The sequence below is a fragment of the Meles meles genome, chromosome 17, assembly GCF_922984935.1.
Source record: "Meles meles chromosome 17, mMelMel3.1 paternal haplotype, whole genome shotgun sequence".
Classification (NCBI taxonomy): domain Eukaryota; kingdom Metazoa; phylum Chordata; class Mammalia; order Carnivora; family Mustelidae; genus Meles; species Meles meles.
The window spans coordinates 60,737,200-60,754,882 of NC_060082.1; the positions used below are offsets into that span (position 1 = coordinate 60,737,200).

The following is a 17,683-nucleotide window of genomic DNA, read 5'->3' on the forward strand; positions in this document are numbered from 1 at the left end:
GTGAAAAAGCAAAATGGTACTTTGGAAGACAGTGTGACAGCTTCTTACAAAACTAAAAATACTCTTATCATGTGACCCAGCAACTGAGCTTCTTGGTATTTACTCAAATGAGTTAAAAATTTATATCCACAAAAACCTGCACATGAATATTTATAGCAGTGTTGTTCATAGTTGCCAAAACTTGGAAGCAAGCAAGATGTCCTTCAAAGGATGAATGGATAAACAAACTATGTTATATCCATACAATAGAATTTTATCCGGTGATTAAAAAAAGGCTATTGAGCCATAAAAAGACATGAAGGAAACTTCAATGCCTATTCGAAGTCAGCGAAGCCAGTATGAAAAGGCTACACACTATGTGATTCCAACTACACAACAATCTGAAAAAGCAAAACTGTGGGGACAGTAAAGAGATCAGTGGTTGCCGGGATTTGGAGGGTCAGGAAGGAGAGATGAGGAAATGGAGCACAGATTGATCTTTATGGCAGTGGAACTATTCTCTTTGCCACTGTAGTGATGGATACACATCACACATTTTCCAAAAGCTACAGAATGCACAAAGAGTGAGCACTAATGTAAATGTAGAATTTAGCAAATAATAATGTAATAATATTGGCTCATCAACTGAAATGAACATGCCACGTTGATACACGCAGTTTATAACAGCAAGAACTGCTGAGGAGGTATGAAGGGGAAGTACCTGGGAACTCTAGGTGCTTTCTACTCAATGTTCCTGTAAACCTAAAACTGACCTAAAAAATAAAGTCTATTAATTTAAAAAAACTAATAAGATATCTCTACCAAACAATTAAAGGAGAGTTAATACCTATAAACTATTGAAAAATAGAAAAGGAAGGAAAACTTCCAAATTCACTCTATAAGTCCAGCATTACCCTGATGCCAAAACCAGATAAAGACAGCACCAGAAAAAGAGAACTACAGGCCAATATCCCTGATAAACACAGATGCAAAAATTCTCAATAATATACTTCCAAACTGAATCCAACAATACATTAAAAAAATCATTCACCACAATAAAGTGGGATTTATTCCAGGTTTGCAAGGGTGGTTCAAATTTGCAAATCAGTCATCATGATACACCACATTAATACAAGAAAGGATAAGAACCGTATGATCATTTCAATAGAAACGGAAAAAGCATTTGACAAAGTCAACATCCATTCATGACAAAAACACTCAACAAAGTAGGTTATGACTCAATATAATAAAGGTCATATATCAAAAACCCACAGCTAATATTGTCAATGGGGGAAAACTGAGACCTTTTCCTCTACGGTCCAGAACAAAACAGGAATGTCCAATTTTGCCACTTCTGCAACATACTACTAGAAGTCCTAGCCACAGCAGTCAGACAATAAAAAGAAATAAAGAACATCCCAATTGGCAAGAAAGAAGTAAAATTTTCACTATTTGCAGATGACATGATACTCCATATGGAAAACCTGACCAAAAAACTGCTAGAACTTATACACGAATTCAGTAAGGTCACAGGATACAAAATCAACATACAGAAATCTGTTACATTTCTATACACCAATAATGAAGCAGCAGAAAGAGAAATTAATGAATCTATCCCATTTACACTTGCACCAAAAACAGTAAGATGAAAAACCCGTACTCTGAAAACTATAAAACACTGATGAAAGAAATTGAAGGTGACACAAAGAAATGGAAAGACATTTCATGCCCATGGATTAGAAGAATATTGTCAAAATGTCTATGCTATCCAAAGCAATCTACACATTTAATGCAATCCCTATCAAAATACCAACAGCACTTTTCACAGAGCTAGAACAAATAATCCTATAATTTGTATGGAACCATAAAAGACCCTGAATAGCCAAAACATCCTTGAAAAAGAAAAGCAAGCCAGAGGCGTTAAAATTCCAGACTTTAAGTTATATTATAAAGCTGTAGTGCTCAAAATGGTATGGTACTTGCACAAAAACAGACGCACAGATCACTAGAATGGAACAGAAAACCCAGAATTGAATCCACGAGTATATGGTCAATTAATCTTAAAGCAGGAAAGAAGATACAATGGGAAAAAGACAGTCTCCTCAGCAAATGGTGTTGGGAAAACTGGAGAGCGACATGCAAAAGAATGGAACTGGACCACTTTCTTATACCAAACACAAAAATAAATTCAAAAGGGATTAACTAAATGTGAGGCCTGAAACCATAAAATTCCTAGAGGAGAACACAGGCAGGAACCTCTTTCACATCAGCTATAGCAAGTTCTATCTAATATGTTTTTTGAGGCAAGAGAAACAAAAGCAAAAATAAACTGCTGGGATGACATCAAAATAAAAAGCTTCTGCACAGTGAGAGAAACAATCAATAGAACTAATATCAATGGGAGAAGATATTTGCAAATGACATATCTGATAAAGGGTTAGTATCCAGAAGATATAAAGAACTTAAAAAAACTCCTATACTCAAAAAACAAATAATCCAGGGGTAGCTGGGTGGCTTAGTCGGTTAAGCATCTGCCTTTGGCTCAGGTCATGATCCCAGGGCCCTGGGATGGAGCCCTGGATCGGGCCCCTGGCTCAGGTCTCCTCTTCCCCACCCACTCCCCTGAATTCATGCTCTTTCTCTCTCAAATAAATAAAACCTTTAAGAAAAACAACAACAACAACAAATAATCCAATTAAAAATGGGCAGAACACACAAATAGGCATTTTTCTAAAGAACACATCCAGATGGGGGCACCTGGGTGGCTCAGCGGGTTAAAGCCTCTGCCTTCAGCTCGGGTCATGATCCCAGGGTCCTGGGATCGAGCCCCACATCGGGCTCTCTGCTTAGCGGGGAGCCTGCTTCCTCCTCTCTCTCTCTCTGCCTACCTCTCTGCCTACTTGTGATCTCTATCTGTCAAATAAATGAATCTTTAAAAAAAAAAAAAAAAAAAAAAAAAAAGAACACATCCAGATGGCCAACAGACACATGAAAAGATGCTCAACATCACTGATCATCAGGGAAATACACATCAAATCTACAATGCAAAACTATAATGAGCTATCACCTCATACCTGCCAGAATGGCTAAAATCAGTAACCCAAAATACAACAGGTTTTGACAAGGATGTGGAAAAAAGGGAACCCTCTTGCACTGTTGGTGGGAATGCTAACTGGTGCAGCCACTCTAGAAACAGAATGGAGCTTCCTCAGAAAGTTAAAAATAGAACTACCCTACCATCCAGCAATTAGTAGTAAGTATTTGCCCAAAGAATACAAAAATACTAATTCAAAGGGATATACGCACTCCAATGTCTATAGCAACATTATCTACAGCAGCCAAATTATGGAAAGAGCCCAGATGTCCATCAACTGATGAACGGGTAAAGAAGTGGTATGCGGGCACCTGGGTGGCTCAGTGGGTTAAGCCGCTGCCTTCGGCTCAGGTCATGATCTCAGGGTCCTGGGATCGAGCCCCGCATCAGGCTCTCTGCTCAGCAGGGAGCCTGCTTCCCCCTCTGCCTCCACCTGCCTCTCTGCCTACTTGTGATCTCTCTCTCTGTCAAATAAATAAAAATAAAAATCTTTTAAAAAAAAAGAAAAGAAGAAGTGGTGTGTGTATATACACATATATATATATATACACAATGGAGTATTACTCAGCCATAAAAGAGAATGAAATCTTGCCATTTGCAAAGACAGATAAATGGTGCTACACAGTGGTGCGTTAAGGGAAATAAGTCAGGCAGAGAAAGACAAGTACCATATGAGTTCATGCATACGTAGAATTTAAGAAACAAAACAAATGAGCAAAGGGAAAAAAAGGCAGAGAGAGGCAAACCAAGAAACAGACTCTTAACTCTAGAGAACAAACCGATGGTCACCAGAAGGGAGGTGGGTGGGAGGACGGGTGAAAGAGGTGATGGGGATTGCAGAGTGCACCTGTTCTGATGAGCACTGGGTGTTGTACGGAAGTGTTGAGTCGCTATATTGTACACCTGAAACTAACACATTGTACTTTAACGAACTGGAATTGAAATAAAAACTTAGGGGTGCCTGGCTGGGTCAGTTGGTACAGCATGTGACTCTTGATCTCCAGGTTGTGAGTTTAAACCTCACATGTGGCATGGAGTTTACAGAAAATTAAATTAAATTAAATTAAATTAAATTAAATTAAATGAGGGATGCCTCAGTGGCTCAAGAGGTTGAATGTCTGCCTTCGGCTCAGGTCATGATCTCAGGGTCCTGGGATCGAGCCCCGCATCAGGCTCTCTGCTCAGCAGGGAGCCTGCTTCCTCCCCTCTCTCTCTCTGCCTGCCTCTCTGCCTACTTGTGATCTGTCAAACAAATAAATAAAATCCTTAAAAACAATAAAAAATTAATAAGCTATTTCTAAGCCCTTAAATGTTACTTTTATTCCATTATCCCCTTGTTGAAATGTATCAAATATATACTCTACCTTTCAAGGTTCTTATAATCTTCCATTTTCCTAGTTCAGCATCATTTTAATAATTTCTTTTTTTTTAAGATTTTATTTACTTGACAGAGAGAGGAGAGAGACAGAGAGAGCATAAGCAGGGGGAGCAGCAGAAAGAGAGGAAGAACCAGGTTCCCCACTGAGCAAGGAGCTTGATACAGAACTTCATCCCAGGACCCTGGGATCATGACCTGAGCAGAAGGCAGATACTTAACCACCGAGCCACCCAGGAGCCCTTAGTAATTTCTAACAGACATCCTCTACTGCAGGATTTAGAATAGATGCCTTGTGGCTCCCATAGATAAAACGTATTCATCCTGAATATGTCCTTTCAGTGTGGCTGTTTTCTCTATGAACTCCTTCATCCTCCTGCTGATCTAAACAATCCCACTCCTTTAAGATTTTCCTCTCCCAGAAAAACATCTCCCTAAACTCCAACTTTTAGTACCTTTCTATTCTTACTATAATTTTAGTTAATACTACAGAACGGAGACTACCTTATACTCTACAGTGTTGCTGTGGTGCTCATAGGCATTCGTACTCTCTTCCCAACTAGATGGTAAGTTTATTTTTTAAGAAGATTTTCCTATTTGTCAGAGAGAGAGAGAGCGCATAAGCTGGGGGATTGGCAAGCAGAGGGAGAAGCAGGGTCCCTGCTGAGTGAGGAGCCTGATGTGGGACTCAATCCCAGAGCCCTGGGATTATCACTTAAGCTGAAGGCAGTCACTTAACCAACTGAGCCACCCAGGCATCCCACGACTAGATGGTAAGTTTATTACAATCTATATTGTGGTAGAATCTGCTACCCCAAAATATGCCACTTAGGAATAAGAATTATTTTGAGCTAAAAGCACTTAAAAAACAGCAGATACAAAAAGAGTCACCTTCCATTTCTTCCTGGAAGTTGGAGATAAAACTCGCATGTGAAAGCTGTCTTCTGCATTAGAGGAAGAAAGAAACATTCTTATCACCAGAGATAGGGAGTGGAGGCTGAGAGGAATCTGTACAAACAGACCTCACAATAACTCACCCCTCCTTTAGCCTCCCCAAGTATCTTAGTTGTGTTTCCACACTGCCTCTCTTTGCTCAACACAGTATAAGAGTATTTCGGTCTTGCCATTTCCTTGTGAGAGTTTCCATGTCACACAGAACTTGTATTAAAACAATCCCAATTACACAGAAAAAAAAACCCACAAAAAAAAAAACCCACAAAAAAACCCATTTACAATGCACCAAAAAAAAACCCACAAAAAAACCCATTTACAATGCACCAAAAGGAATAGAATACCTAGCAATAACCCTAACCACGGATGTGGAAGACCTGTAGTGTGAAAACTACAGACCACTGATGAAAGAAGCTGAAAGAGATACAGACAAATGGTAAGCTATCTCATGCCTATGGATTGGAAGAATAAACATGAAAATGTCCACACCACCCAAGGCAATCTGCAGATTCCATGCGCTTTCTACCCAAGTACTAACAGCATTTTCCACAGAGCTAGAATAAATAAACCTAATATTTGTATGGAACCAAAACAGATCCTAAATAGTCAAAGTAATCTTAAGAAAGAAGAAAAAAGTGGAGGTATGACAATCCCAGATTTTAAGATATACTAGATCGCTATAGTAATCAAAACAGTATGGTACTGATCCCAAAACAGACACGGTTCCGTGGAACAGAATAGAGAGCCCAGAGTAAACACAACTCTAATGGTCAGTTAATCTATGACAAAGGAAGCAAGAATATCCATAAGGGAAAAGACAGTCTTTTCAATAAAAAATGGTGTTGGGAAAACTGGACAGCGACATGTGAAAGAATGAAACTGGACCACTTTCTCACACCGCACACAAAAATATACACCAGATGGATTAAACACCTAAATGTGAGACCATAACACTTCTAAAAGAAAAAAAACATAGGCAGGAATCTCTTGGCTCAGCAACATGTTTATGGATATGTCTCCTCAAACAAGGGCAACCAAAATAAAAAGCTTTTGCACAGCAAAGGAAGTCGCCAACAAAACAAAAAGGCAAGAAGAGATTTGCAAATGATATACCTGGTAAGGGGTTAATATCCAGAGTATATAAAGAACTTGTACTATTCAACACTGAAAAAAAGTAAATAATCAGATCTAAAATACAGAGGACCTGAATAGACATTTCTCCAAAGAAGACATACACATGGCCAAGACATATGGAATGGTGCTCAATACCACTCATCATAAGGGGGAAAAAAAATCAAAACTACAATGTGGTATCACCTCACACCAGTCAGAATGGCTAGTATCAAAAAGACAAGAATTAACAAGTATTGATGAGGATGGGGCAAAAGGCAATCCTCGTACACTGTTGGTGGGAATATAAATTGGTACAGCCAGTTCGGGAAACGGTATGGAGGATCCTCAAAAAAATTAAAAACAGAAAAAGCATAAGGTCCAGTAATTTCATTACTGGGTATTTGGCCCCAAACTGACACAAAACCAAGAAGATCCATGCACCTCTCTGTTTACTGCAGCAGTATTTACAGTCGCCGAGATATGGAAACAACCAAATATGCATTGATTGATGAATGGATAAAGATGTGGGATGTGTGTTTGTGTGTGTACATATATATGTGTATAAATGGAATAGAATATTATGCAGCCATAAAAAAGAATGACATCTTGGGGCACCTGGGTGGCTCAGTGGGTTAAACCTCTGCCTTCAGTTTGGGTCATGATCTCAGGTCCTGGGATCGAGCCCTACATCAGGCTCCCTGCTCAGCAGGGAGTCTGCTCCCCCAACCCCGGCCTTGCCCCCCCTCCCCCGCCTCCCTCTCCACCTACTGTGATCTCTGTCAAATAAATAAATAAAATCTTAAAAAAAAAAAGAATGACATCTTGCATTTGTGACAACTTGGGTGGACCTAGAGAGTATCATGCTAACTGAAATAAATCACATAGAGGAAGACCAATACCCTATGATTTCACTTACATGTGGAATCTAAAAAACAAAATAAAGGAACAAACAGACAGACTCTTAAATACAGAGAACTGGTGGTTGCTGAGGGGTCGGTAGGGAGATGCGTGAAATAGATAAAGGGAATTAAGAGTTCAAACTTTCAGTTATAAAACAAATCACAGAGATGCAAAGTACAGCACAGGGAATGTAGTCAATAATATTGCAATAACACTGTATTCTGACAGGTAGTAACTACACTTATTGTGATAGGCACTGAGTAATATATCAGATTGTTCAATCAGCATGTTGTACCCCTAAAAGTAATATCTTATCAATTATACTTCAGTAATAAAACAACCAAATAAATGTGTATATTTTCATCCTGTTAATCTGGTTTTTGTTAATTTCATTATAAGTCACAGCCAAAAACTCTAAGAGGGTAGAGATAAAACTCCCCTACAAGGTCTTCTAAGTTTTACCCATAGTATCTTCTTTTTTTTTTTTTTTTCAAGATTTTATTTGTTTGACAGACAGGGATCACAAGCAGGCAGAGAGTTAGACAGAGAGAGAGAGAGGAAGGAGGAAGCAGGCTCCCCGCTTAGCAGAGAGCCCAATGCGGGGCTCGATCCCAGGACCCTAAGATTGTGACCCAAGCTGAAGGCAGAGGCTTTAACCCACGGAGCCACGCAGGCACCCCTACCCATAGCGTCTTAAGGATTAAAAGGAGCTTGTTAAGGGAATCAATCCGAGGCTATCATTTCAGCCTTTTTTGGTAATCCAAGAATACTTGTGCAATAATAATTGTATAATTATAATAATAATTATAATAATAATTGTATCCTCCAAGAATGAAGACAAAGTGACATGTTAAGATGGAGAACTTCTTGGAAAAGTCAAAACCATGAAATGTCTAAAGGTTTCTGAGTCTTGCACCTTAGAAGAGGAACCAAAATGTAAAAAATAGATATATTGATACTGAATTAAAAAAGGAGGGAAAGGCATAAAGTTTGGAAAGGCATAAAGGCTCCAATGGCATTAATGACAATAAAGGCATTAATGACATTACTAAACTGCGTACAGTTGAACGTTATAAGCATCTGGTGTTACAAGTCGCAGCAGACACATTTGGTTTCTTCAACATTGTTATTAGCACCCCGGGACATTCTCATTCCAGGCTAAGGTAAGAACCTTCATGCAGACAATGGAGTAGATTGAGTCAGCAGTTTAGAATCCCTGAGTGCAGGAGAGTGACTGGTATTACCATTCTAATGCATTTCCCACCAACTAGGCTAAAGAATGTGGGGTAGAAAGCAAAAACTCTAAAACATAAGAGCACATTATCAAAACATGAGACACAGTTATGGGCCACTGGGAAATGAAGCCAGCAGAAACGGCAAGGTCAGGAGTATCATGCCCCAGTCTGAGAAGCTTCTGTAACGTATCAGTCTTTTCAAACATGTGAACATGCAACTGTCAATGTATCACAGTACACGTGAAGACTAGTAATAGCACATTTTCATAGAAGGTATCATTAATAGAAACTTTAATTTAGTTACAGTTAAATTTTTAATGAGAAACTTACCTTGCAGAACTTGACTTCTGCCTCTAAATGATGAATGTATTGAGACTGGTCATTGACGATAGGAACGAGATTGTATACAGTAGGCATATTGGCTTCCTCGTACTCTGATGACCTCTACAGCAAAAAAACCCCAAAAAACAAAAACAACCCCCCCAAAATTAAGCATGTTTGGATTTAGCCAAGAGTCAGGTAATACCACCACACCACCCCTATACTCAATTTAGTACTGATGTCACATAAGCATAGGGTAAATCACATTGTGGCCAGTAGTATTTATGTCTCTAGCCTATAAATTCCACAGATAGATAAAATAGATAAGATTCAGGTGTGAATATCTTTTTTTAAAGACGGAAAGTGAGAGTGGTCATAAAAACTTTGTTGCAAATGGAAAAATGCTGGGGTAGTCTCATTGGCTTGGGATGAACTGCCTATCAGAGCCATCTGGAAATGCGACACCCCATTCAGCAATAGGGAGATAAATGGACAACTCTCTTCAGGAAACCGCCATGCCAGAGCACTGCAAGACAAAATGGCAGACCAGCGGCCTGCTGCAGGGTTTTTTTTTTTTTTTTTAGAGGAGGAAGCAGGCTCCCTGTGGAGCAGAGAGCCCGATGTGGGGCTCGATCCCAGGACCCTGGGATCATGACCCGAGCCGAAGGCAGAGGCTCTAACCCACTGAGCCACCCAGGCGCCCCTGCTGCAGGGTTTTTTAGACAAGGGTTTGCTGCCAGGTGTGTCCACCAGGTAAAATTCAATCTACAAAGGAGGACATTAGCAAAGCATGGTTTTTGATTTTTGACCCTAGTACTCAAGGCAGTTTGAGACTATGCTGGTCTGGAACATGGAGCCGCCAAGCGTAGGGTACACAGGCAGGACCCTCAAGAAACTGACAGCTACCCCAGACCAGGGGTCCAGCAAACAGACCCAAGAAAAAGTATTAATTCTCTGTACCTCTGCAGTACTCCTGCATTGACTTTAATGTATATCCTACTTTTTCCTCAAATGATAACAGGGTTTCTAGAATCATTTATCATTCGGTGATATTTCTTAAGGAAAAGAGGAAAACAGGAAGGGAGTATGAGTGTCAACAAGTGAAATGAACCCAGAGAAATCTCGAGATGAGACACCTACCTGATCCTTATTTATCAGGCTGTTAGAAATTCCTAACAACAAAGGACCAGTTCTTGTGGCAGAATAATTAAGTAGAGTTCTGCTTTTTGGCATATTTAAGAAGTTTAAAAACCAAAGTAACTTTAATTAAATGGATTATCTCTGGCTATTAGAAAGCAATTAGTGATAATAATTTTATGTTAATAGAAATGGGTCCAGAACATAGACAAATAAGAATCAAAATATTACTGTGGGTATAAAAAATAAAAAAGACCCAAGCTAATACTGAGTGGAAAATGAAATCGCCTGTGTATATTTTGAAGGGTTTATTAGAGTCTGGACAGCTACATTTCAAAATCATAAGTAACATATTTTCCATCTCAACAGCGCCTCCGCTGCACTGTCTATAGAGCCGCTAGGTCGTATGGCTATGAAAGTGCACCCAAGTGCTGCCCGGGTGGCTCAGTCCCCGGGCATCTGACTCTTGGTTTCGGCTCAGGTCATGATATCAGGGTTGTGAGATCGAGCCCCAAGATGGGTTCTACGCTGAACACAGAGCTTGCTTCAGATTCTTTCCCCCATCCCTCTCCGTCCCACTCGGCACCTCCCCCTGCTCCCACGCTCTCTCTCTCAAATCAAATAAATAAAATTTTTTTAAAAAGAAGAAGAAAGTGTCTGTAAAGTGTTTTTAAACCGTCAGACATGCTTATTGTCATTACGGCTTGTAAGCATTCCAGGAGGGCTATACACATCCAGAGTCTAAGTCGCACCTTCCACACCACTCCATATAAACAGATCCAGGAATCTGTAAAGTATGTAAGAACCAGTGATGTTCTTGATAAGCCTCCTCCTGCTACCCAGATTCAACCAGGCTGCTCAGCTGTAACTTTAAAATGCTAATGACTGTGCCTGAGCATTCAGCAGATGCAGTAACTTCGTCTACTAGACTTCAGTGCTCGACCCACTGTGCGCTTAAGAGCATTCTAGAAGCCAGGTCTCACCAGGAATGCAGTCACTGAATGGTGCAATATTGCATTAAAATTATAGTTGATAGCCATAAATATTGAATATGGGTATGTAGTACATGTCTCCAAAGTGGGAATTAAGCACGAACGTATGTGTCGGGCTGGAGTGAAGTATTAATTTGAGGGTACGGTTATGACATTTCAGCTGTGAGTAAAGTGTTATGTCTCCATGGTTTCTACAACGCAGCCTTGTTATCCAACTGTCGCACACATTTCAACGCATTACATTGAAAATGCTTTACGCATTACATTGAAAATGCAAACTATTTATCGCTACTTTGATGTATTAGATTTATGTCAGACTGCATAGGTTTATAAAGAATTTTAAGTATATACTCTTATTATTACAGAAATGCTGTGAGGCATAATATCTTTCTAGAAAGTAATAGGCCCAGATAGACTAAGGCCTAGGCCATTATTTTGACCATTTAAACCCAGCCAAATCCTTCCCTCATGCCTATCTCTCCCTCACATCTATATCAGGCATTAGCATACCACATTGCTACAATCAGGAATAATTCACTCTGTCGAAGGAATAGCAATAAAAAAACAACTTCAGAAAAAAATACACAATAGCTTCTCACATTGTGCAACTTTATAACCATGTATTTTAAAATGCAGAATAAGATTATATACTTTGGCTTTGACACTCAAAATATATATGACAAAGGACAGCTAGCAATATAATTAAGTAAATTCTAAAAATGATAGGATATTGCTATGACCCCATAAAAAAGAAACAGCTACTCTTTTTCATAGACCGTTCCTTTTTTGTTGTTGTTGTTGTTGTTAACAATTGCAAAGTAAATTGTCCAGACTTGTCCCTCACTTATACTTTTCAAGCAAACAATAAATTTAAAATTCAGGATTCCCTCTGCCATGGAAGTCTCTATTCTTCAGCCAAAATAATCAGAGAGGAGATCATTTCTTTTTTTTTTTTTTAAGATTTTATTTATTTATTTGACAGAGATCACAAGAAGGCAGAGAGGCAGGCACAGAGAGAGAGAGAGGGAAGCAGGCTCCCCGCCGAGAAGAAAGCCCAATGGGGGACTCGATCCCAAGACCCTGAGATCATGACCTGAGCCGAAGGCAGAGGCTTTAACCCACTGAGCCACCCAGGTGCCCAGAGGAGATCATTTCTTTTAATGCTATGCTATCAGAATGTCCTGCCCAGAATTCTACTAAAACAATACTATAGAGTTAAAACATACTTAGAGGGGCACCTGGGTGGCTCAATTAGTTAAGCGTCTCTTGATTTTGACTCAGGTCATGATCTCAGGGTTGTGAGATCAGGCCCCCTGTCAGGTTCTGCTAAGCGTGGGGTCTGCTTGAGATTCTCTCTCTTTCTCCTTTCTCCTTCTCCCTATTCAAGCTTTTCCCCTCTAAACAAATAAATAAATAAAATCTTTAAAAAAAAATCGGAAGACAATGCTCTAGTCAGGTTGCAAATGTGGATACGCACCAGAGGGGACGCATTTCGTCTTCTCGATGGGGACACCTCACTTTCCTTAGTTGCCTGTTGGCGCAACAGAGCTTTGAGCTGATTGACTGTGGAGCGAACACAGTGGGTTTCATTAGCCTTCCCTCGGATCCAGGGCTTATTGCCACCCATCCACGCTTCTATCCACCTAACAAACATAGTGTAAACATGTTTTATGCATCAACAACTGTGCAATGGATGGGTCATCTAAAGGCAAACATGAGAAAATCGCTACCACTGAAAAGCTGAGTCCACCGAGCAAGAGCGAGCCACTGACAGATAAAACAAAACACACTGGGTAAAAAGTTCCCACGTAGATCTGCAGCTGTACGCAGTGCTAGAAGAAGAGCGAGCACCTGACCATGGTTGTGTCTACAGAGCAGTTAACTCTGTGAAGGCTGAGCAGAAGATTAGGAAGCAGGAAAGGGTGAGAAAAATATCCCAGTTCGAAGGGATGGCGGAAGCAGGGCCAGTGGGCTGCTGTGGCTAGAACGTGGCTTGCAACACGGATGGTGGGGAGCAGGACAGAAATATGCACATGCAGAGGCAGCTTGGAGCCATCTCAAGAAAATATTGCTATGCCATTGAAAGGATTGTGGGCTTCAGCCTACAGGCACCATGAAGTCAAAGGGAAAATATTCAGCAAGGGAATTGCACCAGCCAATTTGTGTTTCAGGAAGAAAATCACACCTGCAGAGTGGAAGATGGCCTGGAGTCCTTACTTTATGGAGGAGCTTAAAATAGTCACCCTGAGCCACTGAGACCAGGACTGGCGTCCGTTCACACTCACCGGCATGGCTGTACTGCAGCTCCTGCCAGGCTGCCCCAGGGTCCTCACTTTCCAGGCCGGTGCCACATGGGGCGTCTGGTGCGCCTTCTCCAACACCACCGTCGCCTTCTCCAACACCACCATCGCCTTCTCTCAGGGCGCTCTGCAGCTGGTGAATGCTTCTATTCGCACGCTCTGCAATGACAACATGACGCAAATCAGCGCCGGGGACGTCTGGACGGCCACATGTACACTTACTCCAAAAGCCAGTTTCGAAAGGAGAAGTCATCGTGTTTCGGACTTTCTGGGAAAAAGCAGAGAGGTGTTTCTGGCTTTGCTGAGGACAGTGCTGAGGAAGAGAGAGATGAAGTTCATGGTCAGAGGGAGGCTTGATGATCCCTAAGGTCCCTGACTCGTTCGTGGTGGACACTCAGCACACATAGCTCTACTTCCGAGGAGGACAGAATGGGTTAGATGCTCCCCACTCCACCCTCCAAACACCGACCCCACCCCAGAAAGGGCTCCTTTTCCCTCCCTGGGAGACCAGGGTGGTGGGCAGAACTAGCCAGACAGACTCCACCACATCAAGGTCATGCCCAGGGAAGCCTACTTGCGCCTGTGAGCCAGAGGTCCCTCCCCAAGAGAGAGACAGCCAGACCTAGTTTTGATGAAGACCAGAAGAGCTAAATGAAATGCTTACAGTGCCCTCCTCTGTAGTGTAGTCCCTCCAGTGTCCTGTGGGCTGACCGCACATCTATAGTGACTCTTGGTCAGTGGACCTCACCATCCCCACGACCAAAGCTCCAACTCACTAGCACATACTTAACCCTACAGCCTAAAACAAAGTTTCTTAGGGTATATTATACTACAGTAGTTCATCTCTCCAAAGAGCGCCCCGACCCCTCCAAAACCAGGATTCTACCCTTGTCCCCTCCCAAGTTGAAACGAAATTGGTAACTTGTCTTCACCAACAGAATGCAGAAGTTACACCATGCTAGACCAGGCTTCATTTTTTTTTTTTTTTTTAAGATTTGTTTATTTATTGGAGAGAAACAGAGAGCATGCAAGTGCTAGTAAGCGCCCACTGTGCACATGTTTGGGGGGACTGCGGAGGCGGGAGAGGACAAGCAGACTTCCCACTGAGTGTGGAGCCTACTTGGGGCTCAATCCCATGACCCTGAAATCATGACCTAGGGAAACCCAGAATAGAGACCTTAACTGACTGAGCCACCCAGGCGCCCCCAGATTTCATTTTTTAAATGTCTGGTAGCTTCTGCTTCCTCCCTGCTGGAATGCTTGTTTTTATGATCCCTACGCCATGAAGCAGGAAGCTTGCCTACCCTGCTGGAAAGATTGTGGCCGGGCCATGTGGCAAGGAGAGGCCCTGAGACCACATAGGGAAGGACAGAAGCCCAGCCCCGCTGACAGCCAGGGGAGCCTCCAGATGACTCCAGCGCCCGAGGCCATCTCATTGCAATGGCATGAAAGAGACAGGAAGAACTGTCCAGCTGCGTCCAGTCAACCCAAATGCCTTTAGTGGTTGCTGTCAGACACCAGGCTTTACAGTGGTTTGTTATGCAGCAATACAGATCTGAAATAATGATCCAGTGAAATACCCAACAATGTTTTCAGCAAAGGATCCAAGTCTTATATTAAAAGCAGAACTATACTAATGACACCAGGGATGGGCATTAGGAGAATCTATGCTACGTTACGGGTATTTTCCCATGTCTAACAACCAGAGAACCAGGCAATCAACTGGTAATTTCATTAATTAAGGTCCATTTATTTTTTCCATTTAAACTTGTTGCTTCTGCTCATCTCTTAGGATTGAATTCACTGGTTCCAAATTAGAAAACATTAACTACAACAAAAACTGTTCTTTCACATTAGAGCTGGAACCCAGATTTCAGTCACCCTGTTCAAATTTTGACATCTGTATTTGAAAGTTATTTTTTAATCCACTCATTAATTTACCAAGCATCTACATATATTTAAGATGGAAATGTATGGTTGGAAAATGATGAATTCCCATGCAAATTCATCTACATCTATTATCTATTTATTTTTTAAAAGACATTATATATTTGTGAGAGGGAGAGAGAGACAGACTGCATGAGCAATGGGAGGGGCAGAGGGAGAAGCAGACTCCCCGCTTGGCAGGGAGCCCCATACAGGGCTAGATCCAGGACCCTGGGATCACAATCCGAGCTGAAGGGAGAAAACCGACTGAGCCACCCAGGTGCCCCTATTTCTTTTTCTTTTAAAGCTTTTATTTATATATTGGAGAGAGTGAGAAAGTGGGCGCACGCAGCGCGCCACACACACAGGTGGGGTGGGGGGGCAGAGGGAGAGGGAAAGCAGACTCCCTGTGGAGCAGGGAGGCTGATACAGGGCTAGATCCCAGGACCCTGAGATCATGACCTGAGCTGAAGGCAGATACTTAAGCAACTGAGCCACTCAGGTGCCCTATCATCTATTACAAATGGACTCCATTGAAACAATCCTTAAGATGTTTGAGGGAAGGAGATGGTACTTTCCCTGAGAAGGTCCCTAAGAAGGAACAACTCTTAACAATGATGGCCAGTGACATTCTTGTTCTTCTTTGCCAATTTAGGTCTATTTCTTCTTGTGTCCTCAGGAGTAAAGCTCCTCATCTTTGCTACCTACATGGGAACCCTATGAGAGCTACAAAACAACTATCTTTTCATTACCAGTCATGGATGAAAATATATTTACAAACATATATTCTACAGGACCTCGAGAAACAGATTTTACTTTATCCAAGCTCATTAATTTCAAAGTTTAGAACAAAAAAAGTAACTGTAACTCAGTTAAAAAAAAAATACACACACACACACACACTACTCTGTGTTATAAAATATCTGACACAGGTTCTTCACTTAGAGTAACTCATTTTATTTCCTAATTAAACTAAAGAAAATAAGCCTTTCAGGTCAGGGGTTCAACAATGAAATTTTATTACTAACTACGCAAGAGACTCGGTGAATTTATCACTACATTCCTCTCCACAAACCAATCCTATTTTCACACAGACCTTTGTCTGACGGGCCTTTGGTGCTGAATACTAATCAAGCCTAGCCTCCTCTTACTCATCATGAGTTTAAGAAAAGCCCAGATAAGACACATTTCTGGTTTTAGAAAAATAAGAAGTAGCAGTTTTCCAACAACTTAGTATTTTCTAAAGAGATTTATTAATGGAAAAAGGAAAATCAAAGTGTTACATGGTAAGCAATTTAGCTCCCAGAGCTTTAGACTCACATGCGTAAATCTATGAATAAAGCACTTACCTTTATTACATCCATTAGAAAGGAAACAGAGGGACTGACTAACATTAAAAGTGTGCCCTGTGGAGCTATGAAATGATTTCTTCTAAGATAAAGGATAATTATTTATTTATACTTAATTTGACTAAAAGCTAAAAAGCTGTATTAGGAACAAGAAAGGAAATCCGGAAAAAATTCACAGTTGAAAAATCTCTATACATAGAGTTCTTTTATGAGATTACAATGTTGGCGAGTTTTGGGCTCACTTAACCCGTTTTCCAATATCCTTCTTTACTCTTTTAGAATTTATGACAGTCAAAGACTACGTGTTAAAATTACACTATGAAAACAGTTATTATATGAAATGGTGAGATACTGATATCAACAACTAACCCAAGGAAAAATTATAACCAAGATATGGGTGGGTTTTTTTTTAAAGATTTTATTTATTTATTTGACAGGCAGAGATCACAAGTAGGCAGAGAGGCAGGCAGATAGAGAGGTGGAAGCAGGCTCCCTGCTGAGCAGAGAGCCCGATGTGGGGCTCGATCCCAGGACGCTGGGATCATGACCTGAGCTGAAGGCAGAGGCTTTAACCCACTGAGCCACCCAGGCGCCCCAAGATATGGGGGTTTTTTGCAATCACTGACTTCAGTTATTAGGATCAGAGAGGAAAAGAAGGAATTTGCAAAAACTGTGTCCTAAAACTAAAAAGGGAAGTGATATTTTTAAGTCATTTCAATAGCATATTTCAAAATACTCCAAATGCTCTTAAGGTATATACATAGCAACCTAGTTATATGCTGTAACAGACAGAGTTAATCCCGAGGAATAATAATGCTTAGATGGTTCAAAATAGATGAAACCCTATTGCTCTTCAGCTGGAACCATTGCAACTCAAAGTCCTATACTCCTTACAGAGAACACTAAACCCCACATGCCGTTATCTGCTACAAACCGGATTAGACAGGAGGTTCTAGTTATCATTTCCTACCCCATTGTGAGTGGGCAAACTTTTTCCGTCCACAACCAAGA

General features: G+C 41.0%; 1 protein-coding gene across 6 annotated transcripts in view; it reads right to left on the bottom strand.

Annotated features, from left to right (window-relative positions):
• The window catches only part of SDCCAG8 (SHH signaling and ciliogenesis regulator SDCCAG8), a 230,453-nt gene that overhangs the window by 204,382 nt on the left and 8,388 nt on the right, over window positions 1-17,683 (bottom strand). For all 6 annotated transcript variants that reach the window (XM_045982261.1, XM_045982263.1, XM_045982265.1 and 3 more), the window contains exons 2-4: window positions 13,383-13,556; window positions 12,575-12,660; window positions 8,978-9,091 (exon numbers count right to left, since the gene is read on the bottom strand). In XM_045982261.1, coding sequence (XP_045838217.1) covers window positions 8,978-9,091; window positions 12,575-12,660; window positions 13,383-13,556 — 374 coding nt within the window. The remainder of the gene's footprint in view (window positions 1-8,977; window positions 9,092-12,574; window positions 12,661-13,382; window positions 13,557-17,683) is intronic.